The sequence below is a fragment of the Pseudophryne corroboree genome, chromosome 5 (genome assembly GCF_028390025.1).
Source record: "Pseudophryne corroboree isolate aPseCor3 chromosome 5, aPseCor3.hap2, whole genome shotgun sequence".
NCBI classification, from domain to species: Eukaryota; Metazoa; Chordata; class Amphibia; order Anura; family Myobatrachidae; genus Pseudophryne; species Pseudophryne corroboree.
This window is the reverse complement of record NC_086448.1, coordinates 609,897,866-609,917,180: the sequence shown is the minus strand read 5'-3', so window position 1 is coordinate 609,917,180 and position 19,315 is coordinate 609,897,866. Positions and strand designations below refer to the sequence as shown.

The 19,315-nt window shown below is 45.6% G+C and overlaps 1 protein-coding gene across 3 annotated transcripts in view; it reads left to right on the top strand.

Moving 5' to 3' along the window:
- Positions 1-19,315, top strand: part of NDUFV2 (NADH:ubiquinone oxidoreductase core subunit V2) — a 131,720-nt gene that overhangs the window by 20,300 nt on the left and 92,105 nt on the right. Inside the window, exon 1 of one of the 3 annotated variants that reach the window (XM_063923482.1) lies at positions 7,492-7,625. The exons of 1 other annotated variant lie outside the window; for it this stretch is intronic. In XM_063923482.1, the coding sequence (XP_063779552.1) occupies positions 7,497-7,625 (129 nt within the window). In that variant the 5' untranslated portion in view covers positions 7,492-7,496. Of the gene's footprint in view, positions 1-7,491; positions 7,626-16,691; positions 16,869-19,315 lie in introns of those variants that run through there. One more of the 3 variants, XM_063923483.1, reaches the window with a different exon arrangement.

Below are 19,315 nucleotides of genomic sequence, written 5' to 3'. Positions count from 1 at the left end.
CTGAGTTTACGACCAACCTTATATCTGTCCACTGACCAACTAAATTCATCAAAGTTGGCAGTGGGGACAAAGGTCAATCCTCGTGACCGTAAGGACTTTTCAGGCATAGTAAACTGGTAGGAAGAAAGGTTAATTACTGTGTCTTCTGATTTCTTGGGTTTTTTTTCCTTTTCCTTTGAATTTGCCCCACCGCGGGTGGGGCCGTCTCCGTTTAAGGGAACTTCACTCACTTTGGATCTAGTATTAGCCCACTGTATAGGGGGTTTATGTGCAACTTGAGTATCAGAGGAATCCCTATCTGAAGATGACATGCTGTGTAGCTGAACATTCTGTTCCCTATAGCGACCAAATCTCTGTCTAAAGCCTGGGACATAATCATTGCCCGTTGACCAGCGATAAACGCAATGGTCCTTGTAGTCACCTTCAACTTTCACCAATTTGTTTTGTTTAAAAGTCACCAATTCCCTCCTGTGTTTATCAATCTGTGTTTTATCCAGCCATTGCTGGGAGGAATCAACCTGTATGGTGTCAACTGCAGAGGGTCGAAAGGCTGAAATCTCCAACTTTATCCCCTTCAGTTACACCCCCACTTCCTCTATCACAAGCAGGAGGAGATCAAGTGAACATTTATTAAGAACGCTGCACCACCTGCTACAAAAAGCAGGGTTTCCTCTACCAATAGTAGGGAAATTTCTGATATGGAACCCACGGGGAATATGTTTCTTCCTATAATAAATCGGACAAGAATTGACCGTGCAGCAGGAGGTCCACCTCCCTCTCTAAAGCTAATAATATATATATTTATACACACACACACACACACACACACACACACACACACACACACACACGCATACATATGTACATCTCCATATAAGAAACGGCACTCAGAGTCAACGATGTAGCAAAAAACAAACTGTATTGTGGTCGAGTACTTTCGGGGACAGCACCCCGTCCTCAGGACCTTACAGAAGCAGAGACATAACAAACATAGAAACACTTACCCACTTTTAAACCCCCCTGTACCAATCCGCTCAATTCACTGTCCACAACGCCGCGGCGGGGGCTGTCACGTGACCTGCGTGACGTGACGGCCCCCGCCGCGGCGTTGTGGACAGTGAATGGAGCGTGACGTGTATCCGACGGAAGTTCCGCCATCACCATGGAGACCGCTCAGCTTGCGCTCCACCAACTCCGGACCGCACTCTCCCGGTCACAACACACAGGAATACCGTCACTGGGGGTTTCCATACACGGACACAGCGGGCACCAAATGGATCTAGGATGTTGCGTCGGTTAAATCTATACCTCTGCCATGGTCTGCGTTTAGACAAGGATATAGAATTGCCTTGATTACCACCTCCTGAGAGCCAATTAAATACACGATTCTCATCGTAGTCAGCATCCACTGCAAAACGTTTGCTTCTCTTAAACTTCAAGAGCTCTCTGCGGTATTGATCACACTGGGATTCCAGTTTCTGCAGCCAATTACAACTGGTGTCCTCCTCAAGTGTCATTTTGTGCTCCCTCTCATAAGTGGCTATTTTCTGTCTTGTAGTGAGTAATTCTCTGTTGGCCTCTTCAACCACTAAAATCATCAATTCAAAGGCACACTTGTTGAGTATAGCTACCCATTTACGGACAAAGTCCGGATTATTCTGTCCAATTGTTGGTACGTTTCTGACTCTGAAACCTCGTGGGATTTTGCGATCTCTACAATAGTCAGATAAAGAGATGCTATGCAGTAAAAAGTCAATTTCACAACATTTTAATCTAAGCAATTGACGGTACACATCGTCAGAATTGAACGCAATATCCTCAACTAATAAAACTTCCTTGGATAAAATCTGCTCCACTTCAATACTACTGAAACTGAAAGTCTCTCCCAGAGGAGTCACAGTGGCTCCTACACAGTGCCGTTTCTAGCGGCGGGCGAGCCGTGCAACCGCCCGTGATTTGGTTTGTATAAAGGTATGTTTATTCACTTGCTTGTTAATTGACCTGACGAAAGTGCTGGATTAAAAGCACTGAAACTTTGTCTACCTCAATGCCGTCTTGAGCCTGTTTTGTTTAGACGCTTGGAGTGCCGTACCAATTGCTTGCTATCACTTCCCTGTTCAGGCACCCAGCGCAAGTAACTACCACCGACGGGAAAGCCGGACCTCCGAGGCTGTATATATATATATATATATATATATATATATAGTTCCAAAGGTAAAGCAGGCGGCACTCAGCAGTCTGGATTCCGTTATATCTTTATTAGCAAATAGCCGACATGTTTCGGAGCTTCCTCCGTCCTCAGGGCAGTATTTACTGCCCTGAGGATGGAGGAAGCTCCGAAACATGTCGGCTATTTGCTAATAAAGTTATAACGGAATCCAGACTGCTGAGTGCTGCCTGCTTTACCTTTGGAACTACACATTGGGACAAGTCCCACAAGGAGGGCACCGCAGCACAATACCACCTTTTGGCTTAGAGTGCCGGACAACATTTTGTTTATTTATATATATATATATATATATACATACACATACATACACATATATATATATATATATATATATATACACACATACATATATATATACATATATATACACGTGTATATATATATATATATATATATATATATATATATATAATCGTCTCGGGGGTCTGGCACTCCATAGTTATAATAGTATATTGCGGTGCCTTCGCTATGATAATGTAGAAATAGTCTCGGTGGCGCGGCACTCACTTCTTATATATAAATGAATAATGCGGACTGCAGTCTGCTATCAACGTTTCAATATTATTCAATATTTTCGTCAGGATGAAAAGTAACAAACAATTACATACCTTTATAGTTGCACACCACCATGTGAAAACTGCAAGCGTGCCGTTTGGGACCAAACACCCGCCCCCACGTCGCATACTGCTGACATCATCAGTAACTGACGAATCAGCTGTGATCAGAACCATCACCATAGAAACTAAAAGATAAACATAAGATCGCTCCATAAGACAAGTATTCATTGAAAATGCTACACCATAATAACATTATAATACATGGACAGTTTAGTAAAATAAGTGTAGAGATTCCTAACTAACTAGTCCTCAAATGCTTTAATACCTATTTATCTAAGCGCTGCATATGATACATTTTCATTGAGACCGCGGGGACTTATTACATCTAATCGATGAATCCATTGTGCCTCGCGTCTCAGCAGTTGCAGACCTCTATTACCTCCTCTGATGTTTTCAGGAATTGTGTCTATCATCCGGTAGCGCAATGTGTTCAAAGGGTGTTTGTAATTATAAAAATGTCTCGCGACTGGTTGGTCGCTTTTACCTGTTTGCAGGGCCGCTCTGATAGCGGCTCTGTGCTGGCCCATACGTTCTTTAAATTTACAGGTGGTCTTGCCTATGTAACATAAGCCGCAGGGGCACAGAATCTGATAAATCACAAAGGTTGAATTACAATTTAGATAATGACGGATTTTATAAGCTTTTCCTGAGTGGGGATGGAAAAAAGTGTCACCTGTCAACATAAATTGGCATGTGACACAGGTGCACTTAAAGCAACCAACCCTGCTATTATCCAAAAAAGTGGAACGAGTAGTTCTCTTTGGGATACTAGAATCAGTCTTAATTAAGATGTCACGGAGACTGCGGCCTCTCCTGTAACAGGGCATTAATTGGCGCTGATCGACATTTAGAGTCTCATCACTCTGGATGATAGGCCACAACCCCTTAGCAATTTTATTGATCTGAGGGGATGATGTGTGGTATCGGTTCAAGCATGAGTCAAGCATCAGCCAATATGGAGGATATCAGGGGACAGTTCCAATATCCAGTTGGTGATCGATTCACCTACACTGATTCAGAAATAGACAGCATTCTTTATACTACTGGAATTCGTGATGAAACGGAAGGAACAGCCCCAGGAATCCTTTACAGAGATGTATTGCGCCTTAAAAAGAAGGAAATTGACTACTATCTCCATGGTCTGTCACTTAGCGATTATTTTAAGATCAAAAAGATACCACGTGGGTTCCGGATACGGAATTGTCCGACGATAGGACGCCAAGACCCGGCATTCTGCAAGCGATGGGTAGCAATACTAAACCATTGCTCTTTTGACCTGATGATTCTAGTGATCGAACAATCCACTAAAGAGCTCCAGATTATGAAAGAAAAAATAAAATCATTTGAAACTACACATCTACCGACACTAGCTGCCGATACCAGCGTCGACTGGATGGAGCGTTTGCAACAGCAAGTAACCACTTATAAGAAAGACCTGCTGGCCTTTAAAAAGGAGAAATTGAACAAAGTGGAAAACGATTACGAAAAACATACAGTATATCCCTGGTTGAGTGGGAACCCACCACACGATTCTAAACGTCCCTTCTTTAGACGCAACAGACAACAACATTCTAAGAATCGTTTTTCCAGATTTGAAACGGATTCCTCTCAAGAGCCTGGCAGCTCCAATAGCGACATTGAACCAACATCACGGCATGCAGACCCTTTGGGCACACGCACTGGGACCAAGCCCAAAAAGACACAAGGTCCAGGAGACGGAGGTACACACGACGGGGGAGACAAGCCGAGAGGCAGAGGAAGAGTGGGGCGACCGCCTCTGTACAAAAAGACCTAATTTTTAATCTATCATCATACGAACTGTGTGAGGGAGAATATAGCTTACTAAGTAAGGGGCTATCATTCGCACCTACATCCTCGGTCAATCAGCTAGACTGGAACATTGAGAAGTACGATTTATCAAGGAAATTAAGACTGAGTGAATTCTTTAAAGATAAAGACAAAGGGGACATTGCACCAGTTCCGCAACAGTTGAAACAGTTCCAGACACCGTCTTCTTTTGATCCAATGTCTAATAACTCTTCTATTAAGGCTTTTATACGTACTTTAGATTCTCAAGTACAAAATGAGTTTTTTTCTAACCCACAAGTTCACCCTAATCTAACTAAAAGGGAACGACAGGCATTAAAATCTTTATCCCAAAACTCACAGCTAGTAATAAGACCAGCGGATAAAGGGGGAGGCATAGTCCTTCAGGACACCTCCGATTATCATGCAGAGATTATCCGCCAATTAGCAGATACCCAGGTATATAAAAGGTTAACAAAAGATCCTACCAAAGAGAGCCGGGATTCTTTAAGTGCTATTCTTCAACAAGCGGTTGATACCAGTTGTATTAGTGATAACCTGAAGGAGATTTTGTATCCTCCATTTCCCAAGACACCGGTATTTTACACAATACCAAAAATACATAAAGGGTTAACACCACCCCCGGGCAGACCTATTGTGTCTGCCCGTGGGTCCCTTTTTCAACCGGTGGCTACTTTCTTGGATTCCCTGTTGCAGCCATTGATTCAACAGGAAAATACTTTCCTATTGGATACAACCACATTTTTGGGTAAACTTGCACCTTTTTCTAAAGTCCCTCCTAACAGTTGGATGGTTTGTATAGACGTAGTAAATTTGTATACCTCCATCCCCCATGATATGGGCTTACAGGCGGTTCAGTCTTTCCTGTCTAACAAAAGCACTTTTAGTCAGACTAAAATTGAAATGATATTGTCACTATTCGATTTATTATTACATAATAATTTCTTTTTGTATAATAACGAATTTTATTTACAGGTCAAGGGGTGTGCCATGGGCAGTTCAATGGCCCCGGCATATGCCAACATATTTATGTTTTCTATTGAACATCAATTATTCTTTTCTGATTCACAGTTATCATCTAATATATTACTATACACTAGGTTTATAGATGATATATTTATTTTTTGGCAAAATGATATTACACCTCTGAATGAAGCGCTGGCTCAGCGCAATAGCAAGGAGGGCCCAATCAAATTTACTCACACTTATAGTCAGCAATCTTCAAACTTCTTGGACGTTAAGCTGACTATCAGTGAAGATAAGCTGACAACGAGCTTATTCGTTAAACCCACTGACCGAAATACACTACTGAAGGCTCAGAGCTGCCACCCAAGACCACTAATAGCAGGCTTGCCGTATTCCCAGATGATCCGTATTTTTCGGATCAATAATGATGCAGCATTGGCTGAGAAAGAAATTGATGTACTTATAGAAAAATTTCTCATGCGTGGTTACAAATCGGAGACATTACAGGAAGCCAAGAGAACAGTGCTCGCTATGGATAGGGAGCAATTATTAAATAAGCCTCACTTAAGTAAGGATATTACTACTACAGGTTGAGTATCCCATATCCAAATATTCCGAAATACGGAATATTCCGAAATACGGACTTTTTTGAGTGAGAGTGAGATAGTGAAACCTTTGTTTTTTGATGGCTCAATGTACACAAACTTTGTTTAATACACAAAGTTATTAAAAATATTGTATTAAATGACCTTCAGGCTGTGTTTATAAGGTGTATATGAAACATAAATGAACTGTGTGAATGTACACACACTTTGTTTAATGCACAAAGTTATAAAAAATATTGGCCATAATTAGCTTCAGGCTGTGTGTATAAGGTGTATATAAAACATAAATGCATTCTGTGCTTAGACTTAGGTCCCATCACCATGATATCTCATTATGGTATGCAATTATTCCAAAATACGGAAAAATCCCATATTCAAAATACCTCTGGTCCCAAGCATTTTGGATAAGGGATACTCAACCTGTACTAAATTTCCGTGGGTGAACCGATACCACACATCATCCCCTCAGATCAATAAAATTGCTAAGGGGTTGTGGCCTATCATCCAGAGTGATGAGACTCTAAATGTCGATCAGCGCCAATTAATGCCCTGTTACAGGAGAGGCCGCAGTCTCCGTGACATCTTAATTAAGACTGATTCTAGTATCCCAAAGAGAACTACTCGTTCCACTTTTTTGGATAATAGCAGGGTTGGTTGCTTTAAGTGCACCTGTGTCACATGCCAATTTATGTTGACAGGTGACACTTTTTTCCATCCCCACTCAGGAAAAGCTTATAAAATCCGTCATTATCTAAATTGTAATTCAACCTTTGTGATTTATCAGATTCTGTGCCCCTGCGGCTTATGTTACATAGGCAAGACCACCTGTAAATTTAAAGAACGTATGGGCCAGCACAGAGCCGCTATCAGAGCGGCCCTGCAAACAGGTAAAAGCGACCAACCAGTCGCGAGACATTTTTATAATTACAAACACCCTTTGAACACATTGCGCTACCGGATGATAGACACAATTCCTGAAAACATCAGAGGAGGTAATAGAGGTCTGCAACTGCTGAGACGCGAGGCACAATGGATTCATCGATTAGATGTAATAAGTCCCCGCGGTCTCAATGAAAATGTATCATATGCAGCGCTTAGATAAATAGGTATTAAAGCATTTGAGGACTAGTTAGTTAGGAATCTCTACACTTATTTTACTAAACTGTCCATGTATTATAATGTTATTATGGTGTAGCATTTTCAATGAATACTTGTCTTATGGAGCGATCTTATGTTTATCTTTTAGTTTCTATGGTGATGGTTCTGATCACAGCTGATTCGTCAGTTACTGATGATGTCAGCAGTATGCGACGTGGGGGCGGGTGTTTGGTCCCGAGCCGCACGCTTGCAGTTTTCACATGGTGGTGTGCAACTATAAAGGTATGTAATTGTTTGTTACTTTTCATCCTGACGAAAATATTGAATAATATTGAAACGTTGATAGCAGACTGCAGTCCGCATTATTCATTTATATATAAGAAGTGAGTGCCGCGCCACCGAGACTATTTTTTATATATATATATATATATATATATATATATACACACACACACACACACACACACACACACACACACACACACACACACACACACACACACACACACACACACACACATATATATATATATATATATATATACACATATAGTAAAGTTTTTGACAAACATCAACTCTTTCTAGGAATTTTTTAATGTGCATCATACAATAAGAAAGAGGTGGGCTAGTCCAACCAAGGAGCGTACCCCAACTCCCACTTCAAAAGGTGTTTTCATAGATATAAAAGGTATCTTTATCCACCAGTGTTTGGAACACCAGCATGCGAATTGACTCCTTGGATAACAGGTAGGCGTACCCCACTCACACGGCAATAGGTTGGATAGAAGCACAAAGGTTTCTTTTATATTCAGACAAGGGTTCTCAACTGCTGATAAGAAGCAGACCCTACTCACGGGAAAATCGGTCGTATTCAGAAGTATCTGGGTTTCTTTTAAGGACTTGATTTGTATATGGTCATCATAATTTCCATTCCCATGTGCACATCCTCCCAAGGTGGATACCGAACACGATTTCAGCAGCAAAAATTAATTAAAATTATTTTATTACAAAACAAAACAAAAGCTTTTCCTTGTGAGCAAGCCTGCACTTGGTGAAACGTATGTACAGGATAACCTAGGGTATGCCCACTAAATGCACATAGTGGGCAAACCCCAGCACACAGGTTCCGTATGAAAATTATCATATTTATTTCAGTATACTTTAGTTATATGATTCAGAGGGCATGAATTCATATATACACCATATGTCCTTTCAACGCCACTATTGTTTGAAAATCGCACACACCTACTAGGTCTGTGTTTCGGTTATCAAAAGAAGAGGTATCAATTCCTTAAGCATGGTGATATTTTGTTATACATTTCTCAGTTCTCTAAATAATACATATTGCCATTTATTGTTATTAGACCTTCTTGGTAAACTGTTTGATACTTTTGTTTAACTAGACCTGTATTTGGTTACAAAACTGTTAAGGCCCATACACACTTGCCGATAAAATGAGCAACGTCGCTCATTTTCCGCCTCCCTGAGCGACGTCGCTTATTTTATCGGCAAGTGTGTATGCCGCCAATGATCGTCGCTGTCGGTAGGGCATGCATGCAGGATCTGGTCTGTCGTCCACGACCTGCATGCAGGGCTGGCGGAGGCGTGACATCACCAAGCGATATGAGCGGTCATATCGCTCAGTGTGTATAGTCGGCCGCCGACCGGCCGGCCCGGGAGGGGGAAACATTAGACAACGTCGACGTCGTCTAATGTGTGCGGACCTTTACTGGTGTGTTTCAATGTTCAGGAAATGAAACTGCCACTAAATAACCCATGTTATTGTAGAACTGTTTATACCACAGAATATTAGTGACAAGCTGTGATTTTCATACTACCTATACGGACATCTGTACACAGTACAGCAATTTTGTTATGCTAGAATACATTAAAACAGAAACTGTTAGCTTTATAAGAAGCAGATTTGACCATATATAACAGTTACTGCTCATGGGGTATCTAGATAAGAAATTAAGCCAGAAGAAACCCCTGCTGTTCTGCTATCTATCTGCATATAAACTTTGAGAGAGTTGCCTTTTCATTTGGGACACCTATGATATATCAAGTTATTTTGAAAGACAGATACTGGTGAATATATACTTTCCTTTTCTTCTTTCTATCAATGTGGGGTTGACCCAGTATTTCTCCCATTGTCTGCGCTGTGTCTAGTACGCAACAGCCAAAAGCAGAAAAGAATACTTCAGATACTTCTTTCAGTTCCAAGGACTGGCACCAGTAAGAATCTCTCATCCCCCATTCACTGCCTAGGCACATGGGTGACAGCAGAATTCCGAAGTTGACCAGTGGCTTGCCTATCATCTTTAGTCCTATGGTCTTTCCCCTGGATCATTTAAATTCCATACAGTGAGAATTGTTATCAAATATTTCAAGTAGTGAACAATGGTGTTCCTGTGTGCTTTTTAATTTATGTATTTTATCATTTATGTTGTGCCACTGTCTTCCATATTTCGCCTCCAACCCTGAACCTTTGTTCCATTTTTATATGTTTAGGATTACAGGACTCTTATAGGCCCTATTAATTACATTAATAAAAATTAAGTTTTATTGATTTATTGATCCCTAGATTTCTCAACGAACGCTCAACCATAGTCTGAGTCTTACCAGCACTCATCTTGGAGTGCCTGTTTCTCTTTTTGAAAAACAAACAAACAAACAATGTTATAAGAACATTTCAGTGCAGATTTACAATGCAATCTATTTAAATTAATTGGAAAGGCTAATCACCTGCATTAATGGATGTGCAGTCTGTCTCCAACATCGATGGCTGCAGTGAAAATATACATTGTGGAACCATGAGAATAGTTTGCGGAAGGCCAGGAATTACTCAGAAAACGCACTGCAATTCTCCCCTCGTCACGGACTTCTGCACCTGAAACAGCAGTTGCTAATGTGTGCACGCCTACATTACGGCAGCGTATGCCCATGTGAATGACCACTTTTGCAATGCTAACTGGGACACACCTCGGATACTACCTGTTACTCCTCTATCTTGGTTATGTAGATAGCTACACTGCTCAAAAAAATAAAGGGAACACAAACAACACAATGTAACTCCAAGTCAATCACACTTCTGTTAAATCAAACTGTCCATTTAGGAAGCAACACTGATTGACAATCAATTTTTACATGCTGTTGTGCAAATGGAATAGACAATAGGTGGAAATTATAGGCAATTAGCAAGACACCCCCAATAAAGGAGTTTTCTCAGCTCCTATGCTTTCTGGCTGATGTTTTGGTCACTTTTGAAAGCTGCCGGTGCTTTCACTCTACTGGTAGCATGAGACGGAGTCTACAACCCACACAAGTGGCTCAGGTAGTGCAGCTCATCCAGGATGGCACATCAATGAGAGCTGTGGCAAGAAGGTTTGCTGTGTCTGTCAGCCAAGTGTCCAGAGCATGGAGGCACTACCAGGAGACAGGCCAGTACATCAGGAGACGTGGAGGAGGCCGTAGGAGGGTAACAACCCAGCAGCAGGACCGCTATCTCTGCCTTTGTGCAAGGAGGAACAGGAGGAGCACTGCCAGAGCCCTGCAAAATGACCTCCAGCAAGCCACAAATGTGCATGTGTCTACTCAAACGATCAGAAACAGACTCCATGAGGGTGGTATGAGGGCCCGACGTCCACAGGTGGGGGTTGTGCTTACAGCCCAACACCGTGCAGGACGTTTGGCACTTGCCAGAGAACACCAAGATTGGCAAATTTGCCACTGGCGCCCTGTGCTCTTCACAGATGAAAGCAGGTTCTCACTGAGCATGTGACAGACGTCTAGAGACGCCAAGGAGAACGTTCTGCTGCCTGCAACATCCTCCAGCATGACCGGTTTGGCAGTGGGTCAGTACTGGTGTGGGGTGGCATTTCTTTGGGGGGCCGCACAGCCCTCCATGTGCTCGCCAGAGGTAGCCTTTAGGTACCGAGATGAGATCCTCAGACCCCTTGTGAGACCATATGCTGGTGCGGTTGGCCCTGGGTTCCTCCTAATGCAAGACAATGCTAGACCTCATGTGGCTGGAGTGTGTCAGCAGTTACTGCAAGACAAAGGCATTGATGCTATGGACTGGCACGCCCGTTCCCCAGACCTGAATTCAATTGAGCACATCTGGGACATCATGTCTCGCTCCATCCACCAACGCCACGTTGCACCACAGACTGTCCAGGAGTTGGCGGATGCTTTAGTCTAGGTCTGGGAGGAGATCCCTCAGGAGACCATCCGCCACCTCATGAGGAGCATGCCCAGGCGTTGTAGGGAGGTCATACAGGCACGTGGCACGTGGAGGCCACAAACACTACTGAGCCTCATTTTGACTTGTTTTAAGGACATTACATCCAAGTTGGATCAGCCTGTAGTGTGTTTTTCCACTTTAATTTTGAGTGTGACTCCAAATCCAGACCTCCATGGGTTAATAAATTTGATTTCCATTGATAATTTTTGTGTGATTTTGTTGTCAGCACATTCAACTATGTAAAGAACAAAGTATTTAATAAGAATATTTCATTCATTCAGATCTAGGATGTGTTATTTTAGTGTTCCCTTTATTTTTTTGAGCAGTGTATCTTATAGTACTTTTGATGCGTTTGCTTCCAGAAGTATCTCAGTTTCTGGCCTGCGCAATGCGTTTGCAGCACATGTGCAGTCACCAATGGTCAGCTGTTTGCAATTTAGCAGTTTTTAGAAATAATTCAGACCCAGATGCTGCTGCGGCAGCGTTTGCAGGCTGAAGCCCGGTGAAGTGTGCACATGCGCAGCAGATGCACATGCGCAGCAGCCGCACTGCATGTGCGCACACAGTGAGATGCTACGGCATCTCACTTAAGCAATCGCCTCTGCCTGATTGACAGGCAGAGGCAGTCACGGGGCGGGAGCGCGCATTTTCGGTGGCGTTGACTTTCCATTTGCGGGGCAGGCCGCGTCGGCTGCGTGATGTCACATGCAGCCGCTGCAACCCATAACATGGCGGGTAGCCACATGCCTTTTGCATGTTTTTTTTTTTTTTTTGGGGGGGAGGGGGTCTGGGTCTGGCATGCGGGGCGTGTCACGCTTTTTGGTACTTGTGGACCGGACGAGCTCTAGTAGCTAATTGGCTGGAGTCCCGAGGACGGAGTAGTGCGGACTTGATATATGCCCTGCTCATACAGGCGTGGCAGTTACGGCTAAAGTCTATGGCTAGCCACAGGTGTTTGTACAACTACGGGGAACTAGTACACTGGGGATACCAGTGCAATGAAAGTTGAGTGACACATGTGGTAGAGATTGATAACTGGAAGCTGGAATTGCACCAGCAGTACAGGATAGCTGGAAGCTGGGATTGAACCAGCAGTTCAGAAAAGCTGGAATTGAACAAGCAGTACAGGATAGCTGGAAGCTGGGATTGAGCCAGCGGTTCAGGATAGCTGGAAGCTGGGATTGAACCAGCAGTACAGGATAGCTGGAAGCTGGGATTGAACCTGCAGTACAAGATAGCTGGATAGGATACTCAGTGATGCAGGCTTGCAGATATACTGGAGATTGTATTGACCAGCAGTGCAGGTCTGCAGGTATCCTAGAGGTAGGACAACCAGTGGTGCAGGCTTGCAGATATCCTGGAGATTAGATAATCAGCAGTGCAGGTTTGCAGATATACCGGAGATAGGAGTCAGGAAGTGCTGAAGTTGGTAATGGACTGTCTCTTTAAGCAGGAGATTGCAGGAGCTCTCTATAGGCTTGAAGACAACAAAGCAGTGACAGCTTCCCAGTGCTTGGAGCTGGAATATACACCCCTTGCTCTCTGGTGATAGGCTGAAGGGATCACATGTCAGGAAAACACTACCTGGTTGGGGAGTTATCTGCAGAGTCAGCTGATCAGGAAGTAACATGCAGTACTCCAGGCTAGGCTTCAGAGTGGACTGAGGCCTCGCAGGCGGGGAAGGAGCCGAAGCCTAACTATCCTGAAATGGATGCTGTGACTGACAGCACGGGACGCCGGATGGACCAGCAAATGGCGGACAGTGTTTTGGACTGCACCGCAGGTAGGTCAAAGTGCAACTGGGAAGCGCTGTAAACCTCCGTTTAGTGACAGGGCGGACTTGCCCTGTGCTGAGCATCACCCCGCATGTCTAAAGGGCCCTACAAACTGGGTGACCAGCCGCCGAGCTGCCCAACCGCCAATACGGCAGACGGGCAACTTCGCGGCGGGGAGGAGGTGACGGGGGGAGTGATGTTTCTTCACTCCCTCCATCACCCGACACCATAGCAATGCATGCTAATATGGACAATCTCATCCATATTGGCCTGCATGCATAAGCGACGGGGCACCAATGATGAACGAGGACGGGGCCACGCATTGTTTATCGTTGGTGCCTACACACTGCACGATATGAACGAGTTCTCGTTCATTAATGAATGAGAACGTTCATATCGTGCAGTGTTATCTGCCAGTGTATAGGACCCTTAAGAATTTTACCGTAGATGTGCGAATTTTCGCACATCTGCGATCAGGTCTGAATAACCCCCTAAATCTGCATATCTCCCATAATCAATGGGGTAATAATTGGAAAGAAATATAGCATTTGTGTGTGTGAAACTAATTATGGAAGCCATATGCTGTTTGTCCTCATGCTGGTACTTGTAGTGCCACACAAAAATAACACTATAAAAACATATTTTCTTTAGATAGACTCCATCAATTCCTCATTCATCAATGTATTATACTCCTATTTACAAGGTTCTCTTCTACTGTTTTGCAGGTTAAACCCGACTAAAGACCTAGGCCCCCAAACAGGACACTTTTCGCACATTTCCGCTTGGCACCTTAGGAGGCTGCGAGCAGAAATGTGTCTCTGGTGGCTAATAGGTGCCTGAACGCAGCAACAATTGAATTGTTCCATCAGACACCCATTAGTCAGCACCACCGGGAAAACATTTGAATTGACACTCATGGTGCGGAATTGACATGCTTACTCCCCCTCCCGCCCGCGATCGTTCATGCCGGCAGCTATTCAAATGTTGCTGCCAACCGCACATCAGCATTTCAGCTCGCACCCCCAGAGGTGGGGAGCTGAAATGCGAGAAAAGTGACCCGTTTGGGCGCCCAAATGGGACTTTTCATGTCGCGCCTAATAGTTTAGTCGGATTTAGCCCCTTTACGTGGCTAAACCCAACTGCTATGGGCGCGATCAGCGCAAAAACAGGGGACATTTGTATATCGCCCCCTGCAATCTCCCGTCACTTTAGACGGGAGATCGGAGGCGATAACATTTGATTTGCCCCCATGGAGTCTAACCGCAATGAACCTCACTGAAACCAGTTCATTTGAAATGTTGTTTCATTTTTGTGAGTCCAGAATCATAAGGTGGTGCTGTTTCACATTGTGACAGAGGAACCCAACACTACAGTTTCCTGTTATAATGTGACCAGATCTGTTTAGCCTGGTGCTGCTAGTGGCTTTTGCAGGGGGAACATGATGACTGTGCTGTTCAGGGCCCTAGCAGAGCAGAATTCTGCACTGTGCCGCTCTGCCCCTATATCATGTCATGATGAGCTGGTGGAGCCACTGGGATCAGGAAGAAGCTAAGCACGAGGAGTAAATGTATTAACCTCTGTTATAGGGAAAGAGTATTACTGCACGTTATATGCACTGATACTGCTTATAACAGTGGCAGTGCCTACACCGTCATTATCTGCACTGCTTTCTTTAAGATAATACGCCAATATTGTGGACAATGTATGAATGGTCAGTTGCACTGACCGTTCTGACGCATGCAGCTATTCATTTTAACAGCTGCAGGTGTCGATGCCCATACACAAGTCAGGGACTGGCTGCAGCGGGTACCGGCATTGGGCTGCATGTGAGATCTCAGCCGACTTGCAAGATCTTGCGCATGCCCAGTGAAAAAGCTGGGGAGAGAGACACAGCACATCATTACTAGGCTGATGTGCTGTGGGCGCTGAGAGGCATCGCAGGAGGCTAGTGCTAGCACGATATGTGCCTGTATCACACATTTACCTACTGTATCAGTATCTTAAGAGTGCTCTGGGCAGCTCTGTGTTGTTCATTTCATTATCCTAAGGACACTCCAGGCAAGTCTCTAGGCTGTAGGGTGCTGTATGAGGCACTGCAGCATACCTCCCAACATGACACTCTTCAGGAGGGACAAAATGCTCTGCTTCTGGATTTTTTCTCTTAATTCAAGATTGCCGGCATTTGTTTCGAACAGGTAATGGATAAGAAAGGTGTTTCAGCACTGGTGATGCCAATCCTAAATTAAGAGGGAAGTCCAGGAGCAGAGCATTCTGTCCCTCCTGGAGAGGGTCATGTTAGGAGGTATGCTACAGGTCAAATGTTGGTGTCATGTGGGAGGGTCAGTGCTGAGCCTACGCCATATTTGCCTACTCTCCCGGAAAGGCTGGGTGGTTACCGACAATTGAGTGGCCCTCCCAGCCCACCGGAAGAACATGTAAGTCTCCCAACTGCTATGCAGAGCAGAGTGACAGGGGGCCTCCCAAATGACCCCGATCCCCAGCGGGACACTGCAGCCCACGGGTGGTACAGTGCAAAAGACTGGACTGACCCATAAAAATTGGGACAGTTGGGAGATATGCATTTACTTTAATATATTGGTCTCTCCCTGTCCCAGGCAGCAGCTGCTATATTCCCTCTCACTAGGCTTACCATTCAAGCCTTTAAACTTGAAACACACATGAATTACACAGGTTATGTGGCTGATTTAAACCATACCTCCCAACATTACCCTCTCCAGGAGGGACACAATGCTCTACTCCTGGGCTTCTCTCTTAATGTATGATAGCCATCACCTGTGGTAAAACACCTTTCTTAGCCATTAACTTGTTCAAAACAGGTGCAGGCAATCATAAGTTAAGAGGAAAGTCCAGGATCAGAGCATTTTGTCCCTCCTGGAGAGGATCATGTTGGGAGGTATGTTTAAACCAGGGGAAATTCAGGCTTGAAGTCAGCCATCAGCGGAACCTATGTAATTCATGAGTATTCTTCTGGTTTAAAAGGATATCCTACCTCAAGCACCTACTCTCATGTCAGTGGTTCTCGTCTCTAACCCTCCAGTATCCCCAATAGCCATGTTTTGAGGATTTCTGTAGCAGGTGAGTTTAATTACTGTCCCAGCATACAAGAGGAAGTGAACTCACCTGTGCATGACCAAAGACATGTACAAAACATGGCCTGCTGGGAGTACTTAAGGGTTGCAGCTGAGAACCACTAACATTGTAAAACATGTAATTTGTAGTGACACCGATGACAGATCAGGTTAAAGGTAGCTTCCGCCACCCAGTCGTAAGACTCGCTCGGTTGCTCGACATTTGATTGTATCACCTTTGAAAAAAATGTTTTTCCTGCGATAGTAAGGTCTGGCAGTCTGTCCCTGAGATGATGATCTGCAGCGCTCGCCTAGTGCTGTCTGACTGCTTCCATTCAGGTCAAGCGGCAACAGAGTTCTATATATCTGAGCTGCAATGCTCCTGTGTGCTAGGCTCCGGGCCGGTGTAACGTGTTCGGTGAGTTACATGTGCAAGTAAAGCCGCGATTGGTAAGGGTAGCGGAGGTGCCCGCTGCAAGGACACCGGGTGTCCGCGCGACCTTCACTTCCCCGGGAGCGCGCGGCCCACATAGAGAGCGCCGGGGCTGCCAGTGACGCTGGTTGCGCGCACCAGTCGGTCACCCGGTCCCCTATCAGGGACCGGGTGCTATGTCTTATATGTACAGCATGGTGGAACATTGAACAGCTTGTACTACTCCTATACCCATCATAGTGGGTGGATGACACCAGTGCACGGATTGTATAAAGCATACATGTAACCGGTCTGGTAACCAAATCACTCTGTTTATCCGTAGGAAAGGGCTAAGCATTAGGGTAAAACGTTGGCAAAACAGTGTGCGGGGGCGTGGCTTCATAGGGGAGGGGCGTGGCCAGTTATGCTCACAGTAGCTGTGCCCCCCAGTTGATTTGCCCCTGTAGATATGCCCCCAGTAGTTGTGCCCCCTCTTTATTTCTCCCAGTATTTGTGCCTCTTTATTTGCCCCCAGTAGTTGTGCCCCCTCTTTATTTGCGCCTCCTCTTTATTTTGCCCCCAGTAGTTGTGCCCCCTCTTTATGTGCCCCCAGTATTTGTGCCTCCTCTTTATTTGCCCCCAGTTGTTGTGCCCCCTCTTTATTTGCCCCCTGTAGTTGTGCCCCCTCTTTATGTACCCCCAGTATTTGTGCCTCTTCTTTATTTGCCCCCAGTTGTTGTGCCCCCTCTTTATTTGCGCCTCCTCTTTATTTTGCCCCCAGTAGTTGTGCCCCCTCTTTATTTGCCCCCAGTTGTTGTGCCCCCTCTTTATTTGCCCCCTGTAGTTGTGCCCCCTCTTTATGTACCCCCAGTATTTGTGCCTCCTCTTTATTTGCCCCCAGTTGTTGTGCCCCCTCTTTATTTGCCCCCTGTCGCTGTGCCCCCCCGCTTACAAACACACACACACACACACACACAAAATAATAAAAACAACTTACCACTGCCCCGCTCCTGCTTCTTCTGCTGCTCCGTCAGTCTGGCCGCCCGCTCCTCTCTATGGGAGAGACGTCAATGACGTCTCTCCCATAGCGCCGCACAGACACTAGAGGTCAATAACGACCTCTAGTGTCTGTGCCTGGAGCCGGCTGCAGCGGACGCCCACACAGCCCACGGCGTCTGCTGCAGGCGGGGAGCGGAGTGCGGGCAGGCGGCGGTGCCTGCGTGGTGACTGCGGCCGCGCCCCAAGGCCGCAGCGCCCCGGGCAAAGGCACTGCTTGCCCGCACCAAGGACCGCTCCTGGGTGTGCCTTTGGTGCAGCTGCCACAGCAGACTTTCAGAATGCCCAGCACTCCCCATCATTGCGTGCTTAGGGTTCCATAAATACTGCCTAATAATGCTGGGAACACACCTCAGTGCTGCCATGTCAGTGTAATAATATATTGTATTGACGTTCGCAGTACACGATCTGCCGTACAATGATGCAAAATATACATGCTTATTGTAACTACACTGCGTCGTCTGACCCATCTGATGTGCACCCCATGGACAGATACGTTGGGCAAACTTCCAACAGTTGTTTAACGTAAACTCTTGTAACGGGCGTGGTATGGTATGCCGGCGGCTGGGCTCCCGGCAACCAGCATACCGGCGCCGGAAGCCCGACCGCCGGCATACCGATAGCGTGGCGAGCGCAAAAGAGCCCCTTGTGGGCTCGCCGCGCTGCGTGCACCACGCTATTTATTCTCCCTCCAGGGGGGTCGTGGACCCCCCACGAGGGAGAAAAACTCGTTATACCGGCTGTTGGGATTCCGGCGCCGGGATCCTGACTGCTAAAACACACTACTTGGCTTTTGCCGGCCGGGAAAAAGCTGGACGGCTTTTTCCCGTGCCGGCATTGTAATGAACAGTGTGAGGACTAGTGTCCTTACACACTGCCCGGCTGCCGGGTTGCAGCCGGGTCTCACCACTGGAAGGTCCGGCTGCCGGGCGGGCGCCTGGCCGTCTTTGCAGCCAGTAAAGACGTGTGTGTGAAGGGGAGCTTTCACACACAACGGTTTTTTCCCAAGCCGTGTCTAATGCTGCGCATGCGCACAGCATCACACACGGCTCAAAGCCGTCCTGTGTGCGAGACTCTGCCGGTTTCTCCCGGATGGCAACAAGCCGGACAAAGTTTGTCCGGCTTTTTGCCATCCGGGAGGAACCGGCCAGTGTGTTACAGCCCTGACAGTCGGCAACCTGAAGACCACCCCTTGTAACTGTTGGTGGTATTTGTCAAGGTCTGGTGTAACTGGGGACATTTCCAGGGGCAAACCTTTAAAACCTGTGAATGTCCTTGAAAATGAGGGTTAGTTGGTAAGTATTTTGCATGACTGGCACCTGACCAGGGCTTACGGCAACATCCTCTTCTTATATTTTCCGCCTTCCCAGGGTTTTCGACATCTAACTTAGGGAGCT